This window comes from Amblyomma americanum, chromosome 7 (assembly GCF_052857255.1).
Source record: "Amblyomma americanum isolate KBUSLIRL-KWMA chromosome 7, ASM5285725v1, whole genome shotgun sequence".
Taxonomy (NCBI): Eukaryota; Metazoa; Arthropoda; class Arachnida; order Ixodida; family Ixodidae; genus Amblyomma; species Amblyomma americanum.
Window position 1 is genome coordinate 74437307 of NC_135503.1, and position 23795 is coordinate 74461101.

Genomic DNA, 23795 nt, shown 5'->3' on the forward strand with positions numbered 1-23795 from the left:
CCTTTTTTTCTAGTAGTGACACCTGTTAATGCCTCGCTCCCCGTATTCGCGGTGGTGATGCCGTAGCTGCGGTGCAGCCCTACTGAGACTCCGTATGAGCCGCTCGTATAGAATTATGGGAATATGAAGACTATTCGGTATGGAAAGATATATCGAAATTCATATCATGTCTGTATCGGGTCCATAAGCATTCTCCATAATGTCTATACATTTTCTATACATTGTACGGAGGTCATATGGTGTCTATAAGCTTCCATACCTGCTTTCCATATAGTCCATACCGGCTCCAAATACTCCATCATCATCATCATCATCATAATCATCATCATCATCATCAATCATCCCGACTGCACCCACTGCAGGGCATAGGTCTCTCCCATGTCTCTCCAGTCAACCCTGTCCTTTGCCAACGGCGCCCACCCTATGCCTGCAAAATTATTTATATCGTCCACCCACCTAGCTTTCTGCCGCCCCCTGCTACGCTTACCTTCTCTCGGAATCTACTCCGTTAACCTGGCTCCATAAAATCTATATGGAAACGTATGAAATTATGGAACTTATGATATGGAGATTTTCAGTAGGGAGTAGAGGCGTGACGATGTAAGCAGCGCGAATATGAACATCTGTGGGGAAAAAAGAGGAGCAGGAGGCAAGAGGAGAAGGCTGTGCACGTTGGTTGGTGCCACACCGGCCGTCGTTCGGAGAAAGGCTCATGAGAGTGCGAGCCATTTCTTATTTTCGTCACAGCGGAGCGTGCTGTTAGCACAAATGATATGTTACTTAAGAATAATGAAACCTATTGACTAATAAAACCTCCTGAGTGACTGCTCCACAAGTCATGGTGATGCTGGTCGCAGTAGACACAGAAGCTCTGCTGCTCGCAACTAGATTGCGAAGGGAACTGCAGTCTGTCCAGACACAGCTCGTCGTGCAGCCGAGGTCAAATCAAGTGCGGCGCTAGTTCCAGCTGTGCGTGGCATTGATATCGAGAAAGAACCACACAGGGGCTAAAAATCAGCAGTGCATGCAGCAGAAGCAGAGCCGAGAAGAGTTGACTAGGGACTCAACCTAGTATGTTAGGAGGCTTCCCACTAAGGGAAGCCCCCGAACACCTCTCGGTATATACCTATATCGAATAAATGCTTTTCATCATCACCACCCTCTATGTGGTCGATGAAATTCGAGTTAGGGGTGGCAACCGACTTGTAAGCTAAAAAGAAAACGACCACTGAGGAAATTAAAAAAAACGCTACTGCACAACCACGCATTTTACGATCAACAGCAAAATCGCATCGCATACTGCGGGAGGCCTTTTCCTAGATCATTAATGTTCGGTGCGGTGGACGTATAATGGATTACCCCTCTCTCTCTCTACAGCGATGGAAGGCGTAAAATAAAGATTTCTGTTTTCTGAAAAATACAGCCAGCAGCACTCCAGTAAAGCAGAGAGCGTTTCAGAGCTACGGCCGTATTCTCCTCTCAGACAAGTCGAAGTCTTGCTTTGGTTCCCATTCAGTCTTGTTTTCTATTATCGACATGCTCGTCTGATGTACACTTTTGTACATGAAGGAGGAATGTTATAGTCGACGCCTTGTGTGTATGACATTAATTGACTTATATGCCTCGCTGTACAACAACCTCTTAATAATCTGATAACTTACTTCGTCGACCTTACAACTTTGGGCAATTTGTGTGGCGCCAGAATAACGACTTCCGCATTTACTTGAGTCCCATCGTTTTGAATTGGTTCAAAATATTTCACGAATAAGAAAGAAGCACAGTATTCTTCTACTTCTAAATCGCTCAATCGCTGGAGCATTGATTTAATCTTAGCGCTCTGTTTTCGCCATGTTATTTCAAATTTTGAACGATTTGAACTTGAATTTTGAAATTTTTAACTGAAATGTTCAAATATAGCGCATCTGGTAAAACTTAGGCCACTGATCTCCTTACAAAACTGTCCAGTTTTAAAACTAATGCTAAATATGGACACCGAAACCAAACAGCTTGCCCGACCAATTGTGCTTGTTGTCTTTTTTATAAATGCTTATTCATATAGATCCATATTTGCTCAAACTCAGTTATCTGTACTGTTAGACTGCAGGTCATTCTGCGCCTGTCAGCATGCGCAGCCGTTTGAGCAAAAGTTCAATTTTCTCCTCTTATTGCCGCACCGGTAATTCTGAAAGCACAAACGTGCGCTTTCAGCTCTCCAAATGTGATCTGTTCACCAAAATGGTTAATATACCGTTGTAACTAATCTCTGCAAAAAAGTGCAGCGTTATTATCCTTACAAAAAAGAGCCCTGAGCTTCTGGTGTCATGTTCATGCATTCCTTGTGACACATTAGAGAGTCACCAAGAAGTCAGCTATAGATGTCTTTCCTCGATAAAAATTCAGCACATACTGTTTTGCAATCATACAGAAGACTTCCTTAAGTCATTGGCGATCAGCCACTGAAGTGACTTTTCTCTCCAATTACACCCACGCAGAAATATATCACTAGAAATTCAGATGAGATTTCACATAAATTTCTGTCATGCCATTACGCATCAAGAACACTTCTGTAGTTTTCATGCATTCTTTTACAGTACGCAAAAAGAAATGCATGAATGAACTGAAGCAAGCACCAAAGGCATTTTGAGGGGGGAGGGGGGATGGGCTGTATCATTTTGTGACACTGCGGGCAGTCTGAGTTGGGGCAGTGGCGAGTGAAGGTTTTTGGGAAAAAATATTGTTTGTGTAAATAGTTTGTACATATTACTTCTCCCCCTATCCTCTCTTCCTGTCCCCTCACCTCTTTCCTTTCATTTCTCCATTCTGCCTGCTATCCTTTATTTCCGCTGCCCCAGCTCAGGTGCTTCAGTATCGATGGCAGATGCTGGGGCTAGCAAAAATATTTTCCTTCCTTTTTACTATTATTTTATTAAAAAAACTACTACCACCACCTACTGCAAAGTGCAAAGTATAGGCTCGAAGAAAATAAGGTGCAAAACCGAATAGGTAAATAAGACTCTCACAATCGCAGGTTCAAACGGCGAGCGTAAGTGCGCGCTCTGTGCGAACACCTTCTTCTGCAAACACTCCGAACAATAGTGCAAAAAGGAACGCAACAACAAAAAAGCCAGTTGACAAACATGCGTTACTCATGTACAAAATAAAAAAGGACACAGAAGGCAGCGCATATTTATAATTACTTTTCATTCGGTTCTTCCTCTTTCTCACAGTCTCCAGATCTTCAGTCGCCCAAGTGTTTATATTTTTGAATTGTTTAGCCGGATGTGAAGGATGTGTGTCGCTGCCATGCTCGCAGGTTGTGAAGCTGCTATAGCGCATTATTCCAGCAATAATTGCCCCGCAACGCAGTCTGTTCTGCGGTGTAAGAATAAGCCTTGGTTGGTATACCAAGGATTAGGAGTGGTAAGAGAGTAAAACGGGCAGCCGGTGTTCTGCGACATGTAATTTTCCTAGAGATTTGATGCGGCCAATGCGTTGCACGTCAAGGCTCGGAATATGTTGCACACCCAACAGGACTAAAAGGACCTTCTGAACAATGTTGTTTTTCAGCGGGCGCCTATAGCTGCTGCTGCTTCATTGACACGCATTGAAAAGGACTGGATATAACTGCAACCACATATATAATGCTTAAGGGTGTGCCCATGCGCCGCGATAACTTATTTCTTTCGCTAGAGTCTGGTGGAATCGGCCTTGTTCACTTATTCATGCATCAGAGTGTTTCGCGTTTTACTTTTATTTTTCAAATCGTCAAACCACCCTTTCTTAGTACCTGTGCATATTAGGCGTCTCAGTGCTCATTTGCTTTTTCTATTCGCACCGACTGGATTCACACGTGAGGGGGATTTATGGGGATTCCTTAAGGAAATTGCTGACAACTTCAATTTCCTCACTGTGCGCTTTTCTTTACACTACCTGTATAGCCTCTCCAGAAGGCAGCTGACTCAGCCACTTACAGAGTATTTGTTCCCTGTACCGTTGTATCGGCAACCTTTTCTGTTGTTCCTTGAAACTAGTGTTTTAAAAAGTGTTAGGCGAATGTGCATTTCTGCTGCAAAAACATTCTTCTTTAAACTGCACACATCTCTGCTACCTGTGAAGGCATGGCTTCATGCTAAGAAGATGATTGCGCCATGGTCGGTGAACTGCCGCCTGTGCAGTAAATTAGAGACAATTGACCATTGTTTTATTCTGTGCATTGACGCTGTGTTCTTCTGTGATATATTACAACGAACAATTAAGAACGACATTGACATCCCACCCTACAGTATCCCTTTTTTGCCTGTGGAGAAAAACTGTTTTGTGCCGTATGATCTATTTATGTTGCTTGGACTATTTATTCTCTGGAAGAGCCGCATGCTGGACCGCCACGGCGAATCACCGCGGTCGTCAAAATATTTGTTCCGTGAACAATGCGCTTTGGCGCGAGGACTATATGCTCCCCTGCAAGAGCCGCGTAGCTGGCTCCCTTATCGTGATGCATGTGTGTGCCTTCCAGACTTTTGTTGTTTTGGAAGGAGGGGTCATGCAGGGGCATAGTGGCCTGGTGTTTTGTGGCGTACGCATGCTTAGACTTTTCTTTTCGGCGCTATTTCCATGCAATAAAGAACAAAAATTCTAAAGGGTGTGCTGCTTACCTAGTGGTGATATGGCGTAGCACAGTGGGTTAGGGATCGGAAAGTGGCTGATTCGAATCCCCATATTAATAAAATTTTGCGGTTTTTTATTTCTTTTTTGTTTTGCTGTGCTTTTTGTATTAGGTCTTATTTTGCAGTACTCAACCCCAATATTTGCATCAGGATTTGCAACGGCCGGTAAGACATCAGGGATTCAAGAGCCAGTCATCAGGAAAGCGTTCATTTGGAACACACTAGAACCACGGCGGCGAAATATTTTTTAAACGTCATTAGGAATACATCAGGAACAGATACGAGAAAGTCATGGGAAAGGTATATGAGCCTAATGTCAGAAGTAATTAGAGTTTCTAACGAAACTCATTAGAAGTTTTATTTTGAGATATACTGCTCCTAAGCATTTTATAGTGTCATTAAATGCTAGAGAAACACTGTTCTGAGGAAAGAGTTTTGTATATATCTTTTCTTGCTCTACTTTGGCTTTTGCTTTCGCATATGCGCATCATTCCGCTAGAAAGAAGGATATAACTGCGCTGCACACACCAACTATTATTCAATTACGCTGTAGGGGTATTGCACTAGCTTAAGTTATAGGTAAACTAACTGCCACTAAACCGACTATCGTCAATTAAAATTATCGCAATTAAAGCGCAATAGCACGAGACGAAAAAAAAAACTAACGAAGGGAGCATTGGGAACTCTCGTTAAAGCGAAAAAAAAGTAGAGAGCAAAAAGCGCTCATTTTCGCAGCTTATCATACTTTGTATTTACGCGAAAGATCTTTCGCATGTGACCTGTTTGCATTTTTCTCCCGATGTGAAGCAGCGGACTCGTTGAGGCAAGCAATTAAAGCAAAAGAATCTTGACGCGACGACATCCGAGAAGGCTGTAGAAGATGAAGTGGAGAAGGATTTTCACAAAAGCCAGCCCCGAAAGACGACACCAAGGGCGTTCTTCTCCAGAATTATACGAGAGCGCTTGTCGCCTTCGCGCAGGTCCGCATAGCTTAGGCGGATCCCGGAGTAAACAGGGGTGCGCGCTGAGCCCGGAGAGCGACGAGCGAGGGCGAGAGTTGGGATCCCTTACTCGATGGCTCTCTGCTCCGCCTCTTTCCCTTCGCGTTGGTGGCGATGAAAGCGCGGCAAGAACAAGCCATCAACCCTCTGCATTCGCGCCTGCCATGATTAATGAGGCCCGAAATCACTGGGAAGAAAGCGGAGGAGTGGCTGCCCCATTACTGCCCCGCTGCCTTCCGTGCTATAGGCAAGCGTAGGCGGTAGCTCTTTCGCATAAACATCGTGAATATTTGAGCAGCTGCATCCTCCTCGCCACGCTTTGATATATTTGGTTCTCTGAAAGCACAATAGACAACTTCCTCTCTCTCTCTCTCGCTCTCTATGGTGGTCGTAAGATCCAGTTTTCTTCTATTTTCTGAAGAATAAAGTCAGCGCAGTTACCGTAAACCAGAGAGCGCTTCAAGTGGTACAGCCGTGTTTTGGCCTCATACAGTCTAACAGACGCGGGATGAAATAGAATGCGCATCTATTTTTTATCAAATATTTCACATAATTGTGGCGTTGCGAATAAGATTTTTTTTTATTCTGAGTGTGCGTATTGAAATGCTTAAGGATAGACTTTCAAATTGAAAAACATATCTATGATTTCATCACTTGGTCACCTCAAAAGAAGCATGAGGTAATGTGGGGCAAAAGCTTCGTTTTTTTTTTTCATGGTGCGAGAAAGGTTAGTAGTTTGAAATATTTTATTCTACAGGTTAAACAGTTTATACGAGTTCGAGTCAGTTCGAAAGAAACAATTTATATTTCGAGTTAGTACACAGCTGAAAATTTCAGTCAAATGCCGTCGTCCTGTGCGCGCCACTCGCTTGCCCTATAACCCTCTATTTTTTAACTCTCCAACTTGCCCGTCAGGAAGTGCGAACAATGACGATTACAAAATTGGACTTTTAAGGTTTTTAATTTGGATTTGAAATGCTGAATTTTGCAGGCCGGTAGGCCAATTCCGGCTCCAGTGGACGATGCGGACTGCGTCCAACTGGCGTCGAGCCACTCACCCTGTCCATGACTTCTCGCATGAGGCCGTTCCACTCTCCGTGGCCGTTCACCGTGCCATAGGTGCCGTCGCGGACCAGGCGAAGCTCGAAGCGGAAGCCCAGAAGCAGCGCCATCTGCCGGAGGATGTCCACGCAAAAGCCGTCGAGGCGGTCCTCTTCCGTGGACGCCATTTTGGAATCTTTCCGCAGTACCACGTATGGCTCGCTCTGAGGAGTTAGACAACAGCGGAGGGAAGTGCAGCGTCAGCATACTTTCCACTACTTTTGGCTATGACTTCTTTCGCTGCAGGCACGTCTAAGACATTTTGTGTGGAAATTCTGTCGACTAAGCATTTTTTTTGCTTTTTGGAGCATTTGTGCCCAATACATGAAAAAATTTCGGGAAATCTTGCAATACTGCTATATTACCTAATGAGATGTATTTTATTCTTAAGAATTCCTTGCTACCATCAGGAAAACAGCAATGGTATCTTATATTCTCATGTGTAGACAGTGCTTAGGTGGTCGTGAGTGATTGTTTTCCATTGTTTTTATTCTCTCTTTCCGGGTAGCCAGTTAACTTGCGCACTGTGTGAAAGAAGTGTACAAAAAGGTGAGGCGCTCACAACGTGGAAAAAGTAGTCAGGTTTTGAGAAAAAAGAAGGCCCGCTTGTGTCATGCTTGTCTTCACTACTAACATAACAGAGCCCGTGGTTAACATATGAAATGAAAATGAAAGCAGCAGAACTGAAGAAAAATATTGGGAGGTATTATTTAGATCGCAAGCTCACGACAATGATCACGAAACAGGATCGGGGGCCAGTGCGAACAAACACCGAATGGTGGAAAAGTGCAAACGCTACACAGTATAAGTGTGAATCATCTAGGAACCTGGAAAAGAAATGCGAGCCTATTGCGGCCGCAGTACGCATGCACTTATGATGAAAACGAACCTCCTTACTTGTGACTTGATCCGTCAATTCGTCGTGGTTAGAATTAGGGAGAGGGTCTTTTCTTAAAACTATCAGCGAAGAAACCAGGTGACACGAGGAGCTCTGAGGTAACAACCGCATGACTAAATAAACTTCAGATCGTCCCCTTATGATTCTATGAAAGTAGACAAACGGTATAACATGCCTCAACTGCGAATTCTATGAAAACAAAAACGTATGCAAAACAAGCAATAAACAGCTTAAAAACGCTGCCTTGGCACATTTGACGGCGCAGTGAGATCATTCGATGATTTATTAACCATAGTAAGCACGTCAAGCATCCCATAAAATCCCGTGCACCATCTGATTCGTTGATGCTTGTATAAACCTGAGTGCGCGAACATGCTTCAAGTTGTTAGAAGACTTCTCCGATAAATTACTTTAATCATTCAATGCATAGTTTAGAACTGAAATTTCGAAATGTAGAAGCAGAAAGAGGCATATATTCCAGAAATAAGGGAAGTCGTCAGGGCCGGTTTGCAGAACACTGAATTGAGAACGAGCCAAAAACTCAAGAACCAGACGCGAAGGGAGTGCACAGCACGAGGGCCGGTTGTTTTCGGGCTTCATCGTGTGCGTCTTCCTCGTAACTTCTATGCCAGAGTTCTATTTTTTCTGGACGGAACGTAAATAATTCTCCGGTGAAACGGAGGCCCAAACTCGACCACATAAATATTACAGAGGAACATAATTCTGCCCAGCATTCCGCAAGAAATAAAGCGATGCAATTAATATTGTCGCGTATGAAGAAAAAAACAAAAAATGCTGAAGTCCTTGCAGAAAAACTAAAAAGTAGAGGACCTTCTCCTGGATAAACAAACAAAACGCTTGTGATATACTGCTTTGTAGTGTTCATTATTAGAAGCCTGTGAAAACACAAGCATCACTGCAATTTGTTCTTCCTCCGAGGCTATTTCACCTATGATGCTTACGTCATGCTCAGAGCTGCGAGGCATCCACATACCATGCTACACGCACAACTAACAGCGCTGGTAAAAAAACATCAGCCGCAAGTGCGCTTAATGAAGCACAGTCACCACTGGCAAAAAAAAAAATTCCGTATGCTTATTTTGTTGTCAAAATTGGCCCTCTCTTCCTAACATGTAGTGTATCGGAGGCCTAGATGAATGGCTGGTGAGGATTAAATTTATATTTATTTTTTTTACTTGTGCAACATTGTAAAACTTCAAGTGCGACAACGTCATCTTCAGCCGACTGGTTTATGAAAACTCAAGCGGAGAGAGATAATCTTTAGTCGGTCGATTAGACGACAAAGAGCGAAATAAGTGTTAGAAGTGAGTGAAAGACTGTCCATGAGAGGTGATAGCGGAAGAACGAGCTGGCAGTAGCGTATTTAAGAAAGTTGTGCAAAACTGAAACGCACTACGATGGTGACGACACGGAGGGTTTTGTTCCGAAGCGTGTGGGCCACTTCTTCGTACGCCTCGCTCTGGTTTTTGCTGAACCGGACTCCATGGCGGTCGTCCCACGTGCCCACCTGCAGTGAAGCGGGCGACATGAAACGAAACTTGCTGCAGATAAAGTTAGGTGCACAACACAGTGGGAAAGGTTAGAGGTTGCACCAGCAAACACATGCGTGACACTAATCACCAATATGAGCGAAGGGCGTTTTTGCCACGCGCACTTTTGCTGGCGACTGTGAAAAGCCCCTGGCAACCAATTGCCCTGCGATCACTTCTCCGTATTTCCCAGCACTGCACCACAGCTTCAGAGAGACCGCGAGTGCTACCACTGCTGCACCTACCTTAGAGTCCTATCCGGGATAAATGTATTCGCTGTCTCTCTCCCATCATAATATGGCGAAAACTAATTCTCCACAATGCAACTACCTCCAAGTACGGTTGCTATTAAGATGAGCCGGGAACACGAGCTTCGGAGACTGTCCTGTGCGCTGGTGGTATCCAGAATGATCAGGTGTTTTGCAGTCCTATAGCGCGGGCACTTTTGGGGGCATGAGGAGATCGCGGAAGACAGCATAGCAAGGCTAACGCTTTGATTTCTTTGATCTCCTACGTAGAAATCCTAAGTTAATTTAAGCCTCTTACGTTCCCCTGCGTAGAAATTACTTGCCGTGTGTTTCATTGCGAACCACTCTGAGAAGCGCTCTGGTTCCTTCACGATTTACATCTTGAGGTAGTAGCTTGGTGTTACCCAGAAAAGGTCCGGTGTTCAGAGCTAGCAAGATGGGTTAGAAGCTCGCAAGACATGCACATCTTTTTTCAGATAGAGTAAAAAACCCATCCAATGAAACCTGATTTTACGTAGATCTCCATCTAACGAACAAATTTTGATTGCCCGGCCAGTACCAATATTGTGCAGTGTTCTCAGTAACACGAGATAACGAAACAACCCAAGCCGCACAAGTAATCGGCCGAATATTGCAACAGGATGGTCCCATCCAGGTCTTTTGTAGGGCCGGCCTTTGCCAATACGGTTTCAATGTTGGGCCAATTACCTGTAATGCTTAGGAAACAACCACTAAACCTCACTTAGCGATGTTTTTCAAGAAAATGTGAGTAAATAAGAGGTAATTCCTCACTTATTTCGAGCACAATGTATCGCACATTGTTGGCAGCGTGCCAGCAGTAACATCTAGGCGCTCAAGTGAAGGTGCTGGTTTTGTTTTGGCGGTGCAGTAAGCTGCATCGCTGCACGGAACAACGTACCCGGCAGTCGGGGGCGATTCCCACCTTGGCTTCGAATCCTTACGCAATTGGATGTGTTAAGACAAGCGTCGCATATTAAGTAACCTGCAGTGACTATAAAAAAAGACACAAGCTCTGTAGTGTAACCCTTGCTCTTGTTTCTGATTCTGGCGCTTCGGACGCACAGAGTTTCGAATGTAAACGCTCCGCACAGTTCCGCTGTTCAAGGCGCCCTTGCAAAGAGACTGTATCGATCGCTGTCAGCAATAACGCCTAACGCGGGGAGCTCCAGCGCGGACTGAAATTGCGAACAAATTGTATGCGTTTCAAAATAAAACGTGGCCACGTTGACAAAAAAAAAATTGATGGAAAGAAACATAAATGCAAATATTCGGCATCAAAAGAAACCAAGAAAGCAGCCGCTGTTCGCAGCCGAGCTGTGGTTCCTCCACATTGCCACGGCGGTCGGAATGAGCGGCCGGCGCGCTATGAAGCGCGCGAAATTCTAGGCGGCAGATGTCACAACGCGTTTCTCAATACTCGCCTGGATGGCAAAACGCAAAGACAGTGAGTATGTGGGCCAGTGTGTATATGTGCGCGGGGGCGCGCGTCTGTTTGCCTGAGTTTGGTCGCATGCGAAATCAAGAGAGTAGTGCAAGAGAGCAGCTGGAACAAATTTGGCGAGAAAACGGCCTGGGAAGAATAAACTCGACTTGAATCTTTTAGTTTAACGTCCTCAGCCAGCTCTCACAACAAGATTACAAAACAGATTGCGCGAAAACAGCAGCCTAGCGTTCCTCATGTTTTCCAGTAGCGCTATATGCCAACACAAATGTTCAGGCACCTTTTAGGCTTTGGCGAATTTTGTCGTGGTCGCATGTTGAAAAACTTATATTAGAAGATAAGGCAATATACTTGCAAAACAATGCCATTATCTTTTCGAGAAAAATTCCGCGGAGGCTTGCCGCAGAAAAGTTTCTATTCGCAGCTCAATGAATGCGGACAATTTTTGAAAAATATATGAAGAAATCTATTTTGGTGAACTTAATTCCAAAGTGTTATATTACGCTTTGTGGGATGACACACGTGGGCGCTAAAAGGTAGCATGTCGCTTCCTTCTACTGCTGCAATACAAAACCTGCCGAAAACTACGGCTCTGTGCAGGGAAATGTACCTGAAAGCGTTACTTAAAGTTCAATTAAAAGATGCGAACTAATTATTTGATGACTAAAATTATGAGTGTTTTTTTTATCGATCAGTAATGTTAATTTTGTCGACTTCTAAGCTTACCCCATTTCATGTTTCTTTGTTGTTCTTTGTTCTTAATTTCGCATGTGAAAAAAGACACCCTACAGTACAACGTGATATGTACTTTTTAAGTTCTGCGTTACTTTTACTCAAATGTTCTACCCTTCCACGTTATCTTCTAATGCGAATCTGAGCCGTGATACGGTAGCGCAAAAAGGGACTGAAGAAAAACGCACACGATAGCGAATCCGCCAAACATATTCCTAAAATAGAATGTCACGCAGAGCCAAGATGTGCGCCTGATTTCCCGCAACAAGGCTAAAACTAACGCTTTGCAATTCAAAACTCTTCAAGGCTGCAGCAACCCGGCTTCATTCTCAAGGTATCACTTTCGGCGTATATTTTTGTACACGACGAAAGCGAAAACAATGACTCTGCAGCATTCTTTACTGCATACCTTGCTGACAATAAAGAGCAGCTAACTCCAAGAAAATCCACACAGTGTTTGAAACTCTTGCTTTCAATATGCTGTGTGAGGCTGAGAAGACAATCTTTAAAAGCATCTAATTTTACTGCTAAAATATTTGGGCTAAAACATTTGGCTTTCTGTCTCAAATATAGAGTGCGCGCTTTAGTCGTCAGTTCTCTCGGAGCTCGAATAACAGCATTATTTTGGAAATTCTCCAATGACAACGCTGCTTGAGGTTAGCTTCAACGCAACACTCTCTCACACGCCTCTACCATTAAGGTGAACTTTTTGTGGCCCTTGCATAGTTTCATACATCGAAGTTTTATTTTGATACGTCTGTGGAACGTAGACGATGTGGGTTATCGATTATAGAGCGTGTATGCATAGAGGGTATATCAACGCCTGCTTTGCTGCCAGCTAGGTCTGCTCTAACAACTTCATTATACTTCGAGATCGGCGTTGTGCCACATTAAAGGATGCATTTTCGTCGCATGGAACACCCAGATAAGCGTATTGGTCTCTGGGAGATCATCGCTGCCATTTCCTTTTACTTCTCCTTCCGCTACGCTTGATGCGCTGCTGTGCATGCCACGCAGTCATTGTTCTGGCAGAAGCTTCCAGTGCGTTTGTAGGTGAGGCACGTACGGTTCCCGAAAACTCTCTACTTAACGCTAGCTAGGATTCCTGTGCCTTTTTCATTTTTAAAGCGACGCGAAAAGTGAGAGCTTTGTGTCTGCTTTCGACGCGAATAAAAGCCGAGCGTGCGAAGAGCGGTTTCTAAATCACGTGCTCTTGGTAAGCAAGCTGGGCGAAAGGAATGGGACCGAATGCAACACGAAAAATAAGTTGCCTGACTTCTGGTGCTTTGTTCGCTGCATTCACGAAATTACTGCTACTGCTTAATGCGCTAGCTAAAGAAATTAACAAATGCTATCAAAATATGTAATGTTAACTTCTGTAAATTCAATATTCATGACCGGGTAAGAACTTTAGCAAAAAAAAAAATCTTGCAACGAAGTACAGCATTATATGGCAGAAAAAAGAAAATGCCCAAACCATATCGGTAAAAATAAGTGAAAAAAAAACGACCGTTTCTGCCAAAGGCAGTCAACCGACGAGATTTGTTTCTTAACTGTATAGCGGAGCACTTATGGCAGCCCTTACGTTATACGTCTGTGTACAACTCACCACTGACAGCCCGGTCTCCTTCAGTTGAACGAGTGACAGCGACAGGTTTGTCCTGGATCCAAAGGTGTCGAATTGCACCCTCCCTGTGAGACCCGAGACCGTGCCCTAGAGAAAAGATAATTCATATTATCCGTTGAGCGATTCAATGCGCTACGCATAAAAAATGTCGATAGTTACTTATGTAAAATCAATATCCTGAAGTAAAAGCCTCAAGCTGGAAGATAACTTCTTGCGAAGAATTTATGCCGCGGCCATGTAACGCTACCTTCTGTAGCACAAAATGTTGTTCGAAGATGATACGCGCTCAGGAGAAGATTAGCCACGATATCTTGCATCACAAAACGGCATGAACCGCGCTCAGTTTTCCATAATGGGAAACAGTCATTCGCCACATCTCTGGCGAGACTCCCTAGTCGTAGTGCATAATTTAATTTTTTTGCAATCAGGTGCCTGAATTCTTACAATGCTTGACTCGGCAAGCCTCCTACCGGTATTTGGCACTCTGCATCTCTGAGGTGCGTTTTTCTGCACAATAAACAATCCGCCTTATTGTATGTCAGTCAGTAACTTAACGCTGTGGGCTGTACAAAAATTAGCGTGCTGACGCCTAAGCAAAGCACTGGCCTCAGCAAGCTGTAAGGACATGCTGATGGCCACGCTTTGTTGAAGGCTGAGCTTTGCCCTCGGGAGGCATTCCCGTCAGCAATGTCGTACGAACAGCAGTGCAGTTTTTGAGATCTGGAGCCACCTGCTACCTATTCGTTTTTTGTGTGCAATGCGACGGCGAGGCACCGGGCTCAACCAGGAACTAGAGAAAGGCATCTTGAGAGGCTGGCTCCAACCATTACTATTTCTACTCGCATTCATCATAGCCATTCCCGCCTTCCCCAAATACTGAGATTGGGAGTCGCTTCCACAGGGTATTATCTAAATTTAATAGGACGTGCGGACTCCGCCGACTGCTCTTCTGTTCACGTCACTGAGACTCAAGGCCACGTAATCTAGGTGTGTCCTGTATATGCCTGCGAAAGAGTGTGGTTGGCCGCTACTTTTGGCGCGTTACGAGTGCAGGTCACATTCTGAGAATCTTGTACTGACCGCATGGCCGCTCTCTTGGAAAGCGCTCCAGGCAGAGTAGGCACTCCTTCGCTTCTTGCGCAACACGGGTATCAACTCGCGCTTGTGATAAGGCGCGTTCCCAGTGTGCTCACACTTCTCCGTGCAAGCATTTCTCTTCCGTCCGCAGGTTCACCCACCGAATCACTCTTTCTTGGCAAGAGTGTTGCTCTAACGTGACGTGCGAACTCGTAGCTGAGTTAATATGACTGTAATTCTATGAACCGAAAGCCCGTTTAGGAGTACGCCGAGACTGGCCTTGGGAGATACAGCTACAGGTCGCTGAGTAGTCGCTGTGCTCGTGTCAAGTTGAATAAACAATAGAGCCTCGCTAGACTTCTCATAGTAGATGTGCGAAGTACCCCCAGATCTTAGCGGTTACGAGACCCGTGGAGAGGCATGCAGATGCTCGAGGACAGACAACGTTGGTGCCTGAGTGTGAGTTTGCCGCCATACGGAAGTTCATTGAGACTGCAGGTATACAACTAACAGCATGCGTCTTCTGAACGGCGAGGTTTTCATAGATATTGAGGTTTCGGGCAAATGCCTCCTGCTTCGGGAAAATTCCTACTACTAACGCATTGAAGGGTGCCTACAGTAATTTATATTTTCATATGATTATGTTGCAATGTTTTCTACAGCTTACTGTTGTCCATCTACTTTCACATGCGCGCAAATTTTGCCTTCGTTGCCCTTCTGCGGAAAGTTTAATAATAAATGGTTTTTTGGGGAAAGGAAATGGCGCAGTATCTGTCTCATACATCGTTGGACACCTCAACCGCGCCGTAAGGGAAGGGATAAAGGAGAGAGTGAAAGAAGAAAGGAAGAAGAGGTGCCGTAGTGGAGGGCTGGGAAGTTTCAAAATTAGGTTTTGGGATATTCTTGGTTGTCGTGCGCTCCGGCTAATGCTATACACGGAGGCCCTAGCTTTTTTCATAAATACAGTGGACACGCTTTTGCTTTAAGGTGGCCGGGGCATTTAACTTCCATGAAACTTGCGCTTGCCCGGGAGCCATTTTCTACCAGGCGCTTAAGATCGCTAACTGACCACATTGTGCAGCTTCGGTGAGGAAAAGAAAGGGATATCGCAGAGCGTGGCTGCCCTAGCCTTCGGCATCTAATCGACGTAGGTTCACTTAACGGCTCCCTCCACGGGGGCGGCGCCCGGCTAAATGCGGAGTAATGCGAGTTTCCACTAGGCTGCATCCAGTTGGTAAAGCTCAGTCAGCGCCCTGAAGATGCGGCGCTTCCTTCGGCGCCTTCCGAGGACGTTGATACTATAGAACACAGGACGTGATAGACTGCTATCAGCTTCTTTTACCGGGTTAAAGAAATGGGCTAAAAATGTTTTATTACGCAATAGCGTATACAGCTAGTTCGGTCGGCACCGCGTGTCGGAAATAATCGGGGGCTGCGTAAAAAAAAATTCGTATCGTGGTAATTTTTGGTTCTAGTTAATAGTGATTGATTGGTGTGTGACAGGCAATGGCGAGTTAATAAAATCATTGTACTTAATCGATTAGATAAAAAAAATGAAAATTAAAAATTGAAAAATGGGTTCAGAGGTGTCAAAACGCTCAGAATAAAAACCAATGCTTGATGGCGCTAATTAAGAAAATTTCGAGTGTGTAATTGATCACTTCATTAACTGAACTAATTGAAAAAAATGAAAAATGCGTTGAGAGATGACAAAGTGCTCAGAATGGAAAGCCTAAGCCACTACGCTATCGCGCCATAACCTTAAGGCAGAGCTTGATTGTTCTCTAAATTTTTTGTTATCTAGATTATGCAGCCGCGTTCTCAAACAGGTGTACGTGGCCTTCGTAAAATTTACACAGATAGCATGCAATAGAAACATAAAAGAAAACTGCACAGATTGCACTACAAGATTTGATACAATTGCAAGTAAAAATAAAGCCACTACAAGTGAACGCTGTAAGCAGTAACTGAAGACCTCACTGAGAAACAAGATGAGTGATCGATGCAGATGAGAGCCGTCCAGAAAAAGCTTAATACAATGTTCCAGTATTTCAAGATAGTGAGAGAAAAAAGGAAGATAAATTATTTTTGTAGAGAATTTTAGCGCTACAGTAGGCATACAAGAGTTGTGCAAGTTGTACGCGAAGACGTCGTCTGATTATCGACAGTGAAAATGCTCCCTATGCATTGTAAGCCAGGAATCAATAACGATGTCAGCTCTCGGACATATATTTTCGCCTTTGTACATTAAGGTAAAGCAAGAAATTTGTTAACTTTCTCCGTGAGCAGCTTTAAAAAAAATTACTGATATGAATCCGGTCTTGGTACGTACCTAACAAGTCACAAGAAATCACGGGCTATGCAAACGAAAGCAGGCTTAATACACAGGACATAGTTGGGATTCAAGCCGAGACCCTGCGACTGCTACGCCCTGCGACTTCGACACCCTGCTCGACAGAACTTCAGTCCAAAGGCTTTAACTACGCACAATCTAACAAAATTTCTGAGGTTGGAACCTTGCCTTTAATGCGACAACTGTATGACATTAGCTTTTGGCGCAATACGGCAGCGCGCAAAGGATAGGTGATTATCTGTCATAGAACATGACAAATTGTTCTCAGCGAGTCCAACTAAAAGACATATACAGATGTTAAGTAGTTTTAAACTATGCTAAATAGTGCTTTATTATTCGTCAATCGTCGCGCAGAATTCGCAGTGCAATTTCAACCAACGCTCGCGTTATGGCGCACAATATGGTAATGACAGCCGCGTAGTGTAGAAAGGCACTCTACACCTTAAATGTGTTGCGGAATCTCTTGTAAGCAATAAAAAGGAATAACGTGGCCACGTTAAGCGCTGCTTATGGACAGAGCGTGCTTATATTAAAGGAGCGGGTTATATATAATAGAGACTCGGCGTACCTTGTAATGCAGCCGCTCAAAGATGCAGGAATGAATGAAAAAGATGTAGGAGAGAGTGAGAGCCGTTTATTGCAACACAAGCTTAAGCATCGAGGTTAGCGTGCGGCATGGTCTCCAAAGCCAGCTAGCACATCAGCTGGTCTGAGGCTACCCAGGCCCGTTACTTTAGAAGACTGGGCATTGATAATAATTGGAGATTAATTTGCTAAAGAGAACTAAGAATTTGGGAGACAAAATTCAAATTTTATTCTTATTAAAAATACATTCTGCGGTTCTTTCAATCTCTATAGATGTTTGTGCAGCAGCAAAAGATGCATTTATTGGTGAAAAGGGTGGGTTAAAATTAAAATCTGAATTCGCGTGGCTATGACAAGGATATACGCGGTTGCCGTTTGGAATTGCGTGGCGGTATTTCTTAGGCTCATGAATCCGGGAAAGAAAGCATTTTGCTCACAGCTCGGTTTGATGTTAAAAAGGACCGGTGATGGTGACAACCAATTTCATATATGACTGTTTTATGTTATGAAAGCTTCATTTCCACAATATATAGTGTCTTTCTTGTTCAAACTTGGTAATAAATCAACACTAGCCAAATTTAATATGACCTCATTGTCCCTTTAACTATTTATTCGGCAAGGTTGCCCTGTGCGATGAAAAGACTGCTCCTCGGCGGTGTCGATAGCAATCCGCATTTTTTGCGGCCGTCAGAAGTGAAAAGGCTTGTGCTTTTTGTCTCTTAAGACGACTTCGAAATTACCAGATGTTCCACTTAACCATCACGAGCTTCAGTCGTTGCTAAGTCGAAGAATTGTACTCAAATAAAGGCGAACATTCGCGAGCAACCAAGTCGCATCAGGCGGCCGGCCATATGAAAGGTAAATAACGACACATGGTTCAGAGTTAAGAGCATGCCAAAAACCGTCGACGAAAATATAAAAGCGCAACGCAAGAAAGGAGACACAGCATGCCACCATAGCAGTGTTGCTGTACTTCTGTTTGTGCAGGACAACGAAATTGATCGCTGCCTTTCTGAATGAGCGCTGCGCCTATGTGTTGGACTGACATTCTTGGACAGCGGAATTTGAGTGTTTGAGGAGTTGCGTATTTGTATATTTTTCTTTTATGTGGACAATACGACAAAGAAACGAGAGACACAAACCAAGAACAAATTAGAAGCAACTGCGTTCATGTATACAAAATTTGTTCAGAGCACAGGACTCATGAGCATCAGGTGCGCATGAATGGAGCGAATAAACACCGACAAACAACGGTAAAACATACAGATTGAAAAAGAAAACATAGCCATCCATATGTATTTTCAGATTAAAAGAAATCACAGTCGACGAGGAATAGCTAATGTAGAACTCCCTGCAATGTCTTATCCTCAAAGCTCTATTTTCTCTGCATGTGAGCGTTGTTATGCATCATAGGTGCGAAAATCATGCTGTCAAGAAATAAAGCTCTATCGCAGCTAAATAAATTTGATGGCATGATCGATTTAGCAATGATATCAAGTGTTTACAGACATTGATTTAGAGACATTACAAAAACCGCCTTTTTTACTCTTTTTTTCTGTCGTGACGACATACACATGCTTTCAAAAATAACGTATTTCCTCTTCAAAGGTAGTTTACAGTTCACCATAAATGAAACAATGCCTTCCTAGGTGGCCTGAAAAGTGAAATAAACATATTATGCCCAGAAAATCCCTAAACAAATGTGATGAAGTTATTATAGCTAAATTCCGCTCTCAGTGTTCTGAATTCATCCTTCATAGGCATAGGCCACAACCTCGGGGCTTACACTCAGCGTTTTATTTGATTTTCTGCACCAGTTAAAACTCACCTGATAGCGTTGCGAGATGGGTTTGCCGAGCGCGCCCGTTTCGCAACTGCTTATTCACGGCGGCTTCAATACCTGTGCCAGACGCAACACAGCCCACTTGTTTTGTATTTTATGTCAGCGGCTGTAATATACGGGCTCACGAGCTGAATGTGAAAGGGAAAGCGATGGATTTAGGCGCAATCGCTGAGCATAAATGGCAATTACTCGCTCGAGATCGCTCGTATTTGCAACCGACTAACGGAGGCTGTCACGGCAGCCGCTCTTGCACAGTCCAGTCGCTGCTTGCCATGGTTGCAACACTGAACAAAAAAAAGGACAAAAAAAGCACGAAAACAAGATTCTGGTGAAAGCCAGACAGGCAACATAATGAATATGAAACGTTTTGTTTTTATTTGCGATCGTGGCGATAGATTTAATAAGACATTATTGTATACAGCGAAGCGGGTGGGGCGGGGAGGGGGGGTGGGGGGGGGGAGTGGAGAACAATACAGCGCTTCAACAGCTATCATTTTTGGCAGAATATTCAGTTATGTCTGCTGTGTTCTCCACACAAAACAAAATTCCTTTTCCTGGTTAACGTTCTTCTTGAACCCACGTGCATACTAATGCATGAATCCACATTAGGAGAAATAGTGTCTGCACACAAGCTGGCGAAGCGATCAGTAAATCTATTTTGCACTTTCATAAGCATGTCAGAATCCTATGAAAAATACATTGTATTTTATTCTGAGTTGCTGGAGCAGTGTTTATTTTACACTACATATGTGCCTCACCTTAACATCAACTAAGGCTCATTGGCGACTAGGCAAAGTTTCTGATAAAACAAACACGTCATTTCTTATTAAATTATGTGGATTTGGAGCATTCATCTTGAACAGGTGCCAGAGACGGTTCAGGCGTATAAAGTGCCCATATATCTGTGCGTACAATTGAAATAAACATACGTTCACAAACAAATCCTGTGTCCTTAAAACCCAGTAGGCTGAGAACGTTTGAAAGCGTATTGATTTCCGAAGCACGCCGTTCCGTGAGACGGCTCATATTTACCATAATCAAAAACAAGACTCGAGTGCGGAAAAAGAGAATCAGACATGGTGCCGGCAGACACGTGCATTTGGTATCACTGTTCTTAAGTTTGTACGTTTTGTTCTAGCGGAGTAAATTCAACAATCAAACACATACTTAATTTAGGTTGCCTCTCTTGCGCTGAGATCATCATCATCATCCACAGCCTGACTACACCCACTGCACGCCAAAGGCCTCTCCCATGTTTCCACAATTAACCCTGTCATTTTCCGGCTGCGCCAACCCTATGCTTGCTAACTTCTCAGTCTCATCCGCCCACCTAACCTTCTGCCGTCCCCTGCTATGCTTGCGCTCTCTTAGCAAGTCTACTTAAGAAAGCGGAGCATCAATAAACCATTCCGCAGTAGAGTGCCCGCAAAGCTAGAAGGTCTTGATCGTGAATACGGTGGTCTTTATATTCTACACCAGAAGTAGAGTGAATTTTTGCGCCAATGAACGGTTTGGTCACATCTTTTTACCAGCGAGAACGATCTGGCGTTCATCTCCTTCCGCAGAGACAAGACTACGAAAAAAGCAAAACAAGAAAAGAGAACTTTCACCTCGGATTTCTCACATCCGAGGTGAACTGTGGCATGCCGGAGTTAAAGGTATTGCTTGCTGCAATAAAATACGAAATTTTGAAACCTGCCAAGGAAACCTGCAAAGCAGTAGGGAAAGGAAGGAGATAACCACGGACCTTTGAAGGTCGCAGAAATACGGAGACTAGCAGCTTTCGTACGCGTTGAGTCTTGGCCGGCCAAAGTGATGTTTCATGCAAGGAGACCAAGCGTCTGGTACCGTATTTGTCTCAATAATAATATTTGTGTAATACACGCAGTTCCACCACCTCACCTGAAAGATTTGTCTTCACTCGATATAGCAGTGAGCCGGCAACCACTGTAAAACGATTATGCATTTCTTGTGATCGTATTGGGAGATATATCCGCTGTCATGCGCGAGCTCTTAATCACCGCAGCAGTTAAGCAGTGCAAAGTGTAATACGTACTATACCGCCCTTGTGTCACAATAAAAGGCATTTTATTCAGTTTAAACATCATCAGTCAAACAAGCACTGCGTAGCCTTGGCCAAAAGTGGCATAATTATAAATATGCGAGAACATGTATGGGACTTGTACAGCGACGAAGGTCCTCGACAAGAAAAGAGACATAATACTATCCAAGGAGGGTGTCAGAAAAAGCGACAATCTCTCCGCTGCTATTCGACGCGGGTTTACAATAGGTATTCATGCTTTGGATTGAGGAACACTGGTGATAACCGGTAATGAATAACTTCTTAGTAACGCCGCGAACTATGGAATAACATGGTGCGGGCAACATTACGAGAAAAGTCAGCAGGATGGGTTATATCCCGGGATCAGCTGGGCATGTAATACGCAACGCAGGTAGCCGACGGGCTCTCAGGATAATGATGTGGTCTCGAGGAGGGGATAATCGTAGGAGGCCACAGAAAAAGGCAAGGTGGCCAGATGAAATTAGAAAGTCTGCAAGGAATTGGTATTTGGCCGCGAGCGTAGGAAATAGTGACTAATAGGTCAAATGGACAGGCCTTTTTCTCTAGCAGCGCAGATAGTCGGGTAACAATGACCACAACATGCAAGTTACCCTGACAGGATACAACGAATGGGTGCCTCCGTCTCAAAGAAGAAAGCGCCTTAAGAAGACAATTACTGCGGATAATTAATCGTAACCAGATTTAGCAAAGCAGCGAATGTGCAGCTCAAAGCGCTTCTCAGCATAATACCTTAGGGTCATAAGACCGCGATCGTCAACGTGGACAACAGCTGCAATGCGAGTGGTATATAGATAGGCCGACGACAAGTCAGAGTGGCGTCGGGACGCTGCGCGTAAACGGAAGTGCAAAGCCCGAATACATGCTCTGGGATGAAAGGACGAAGAATGCGCTCGGGACGCTCCCCAGAAACGTGCGACTCCTATCTCGAAGTGTGCCCAAGAGAGTACAAAGCACGGAATCAGCAACTCATCATAATACTGAAAAGCCACTGCCAAACTCGTGATGCATTACGTTATCATTTCGTGAGCCTTATCCCATCGATTCTTATCACCCGGTGATGCATTGGAGCGAGCGCCCTTTATTTTCGACCCTTTGTCTTAAAGCAGATGTTTCCGGTTTGTACGTAGTGATCGGAGCGGTCGATAGCAAGCGCCCCCACGGACACCGTGCAGAGCACAGGAGAAAGTTGGGTGAGGCATTTAGTGAAGAGAGCTGTGCGTATGCCAACGGTGAGTGGCCCGCACGTTGTGAGCTGCAGTGAGTCAGGCGTGACATAAGGGCGTCATAAGATGAGTGCTTATAGAGTCACTGGAGTGCTTACGTGTTGCAAGCAGTCGCGGAGTTCCCATGTTCGGGTGACTTTTGCGTCAGTCGCATATCTTTAGGCATGACACAATTTCAATCCCAATTATTCGCACAAACTACGAAAAACAGACCTCATACTTCCACTTACCGACTTTACCGAAGAATAATCCTTGTATTGTGCGAAGCTTTCAAATATCTAATTAAACCTTGAGGTTCAAGTAATTCGTTAAAACATATTTTCTTCACTGCGATAATAGTTAACTTCCTTGCGTACCAGAATAAAAATTGTTGTGCTGAATCAGTCGTATGTTTTGTTGTTGTGGTGAGTTACTACGTTTTTAAAGTATATATTACATCTTGTGTTAATTTTAGCTGTGGTGTGCACGCATGCTTTCGCTGCTGCGGCTTTTGTCAGGCAAAAATACTGACTTTTGTTGCAACCACTGGGATAGTTGTATGTATGAAATGATAAGAAAGAAAGAGAGAGAGAAAAAAAGAAAGAGAAAAGGAAAGAAAGTGAGAAAAAAGAAAGGAATAAAGAGAGAAAGAAAGAAAGAAAGAAAAGAAAGGAAGAAAGAAAGAAAGAGAAAATGAAAGAAAGTGAGAAAAAAGAAAGGAATAAAGAGAGAAAGAAAGAAAGAAAAGAAAGAAAGAAAGAAAGAAAGAAAGAAAGAAAGAAAGAAAGAAAGAAAGAAAGAAAGAAAGAAAGAAAGAAAGAAAGAAAGAAAAAAAGAAAGAAAGAAAGAAAGAAAGAAAGAAAGAAAGAAAGAAAAAAAGAAAGAAATAGGAAGTGCGCGGCGAGCAAACAAGCGGCTAGGGCTCGCAGTGGGAGAGATGCGCAAAGAAAAGGACGTCGCATCCATGTAAGCGTTCCACGCAGAAGCAATGGCCTAAGCTAAACGTAAAGCACGTGCGATCCACGAGATGCCCAATAGGAACACAGATATGTCATCACTTTTGCCTCGCCAAGTAAAAAGCCGCCCTTCAAAAGCATAAAGTTCGGCCCCGCTAGGAAGAAGCCCCCGTGAAATGCACACCAGTGAGGCTTAAGATTTAGGCAAATGCGTTCATAACGAATTCAGTAATTGCAAAAGCATACGTTGAAGCCGGCTAGCTCTTGTCCTCCACATTATCATGGTTGTGCACTAACTACAAATTTTTTCAGTCCTTGCATGCTTATAGACGTGTGGCATCTTGCTCCTAATGAATAGAATGCTTTGAGGGGTGAAACGCGCAAGCGTTCTATTATGGAACAATGATTTTGGT

At 43.9% G+C, this 23795-nt stretch overlaps 1 protein-coding gene across 1 annotated transcript in view; it reads right to left on the reverse strand.

Annotated features, from left to right (window-relative positions):
* LOC144099313 (glutamate receptor ionotropic, kainate 2-like) overlaps window positions 1-23795 on the reverse strand; it is a 236948-nt gene that overhangs the window by 12240 nt on the left and 200913 nt on the right. Inside the window, exons 8-10 of the mRNA XM_077632528.1 lie at window positions 13266-13370; window positions 9079-9192; window positions 6724-6930 (exon numbers count right to left, since the gene is read on the reverse strand). Of these exons, the coding sequence (XP_077488654.1) occupies window positions 6724-6930; window positions 9079-9192; window positions 13266-13370 (426 nt within the window). The remainder of the gene's footprint in view (window positions 1-6723; window positions 6931-9078; window positions 9193-13265; window positions 13371-23795) is intronic.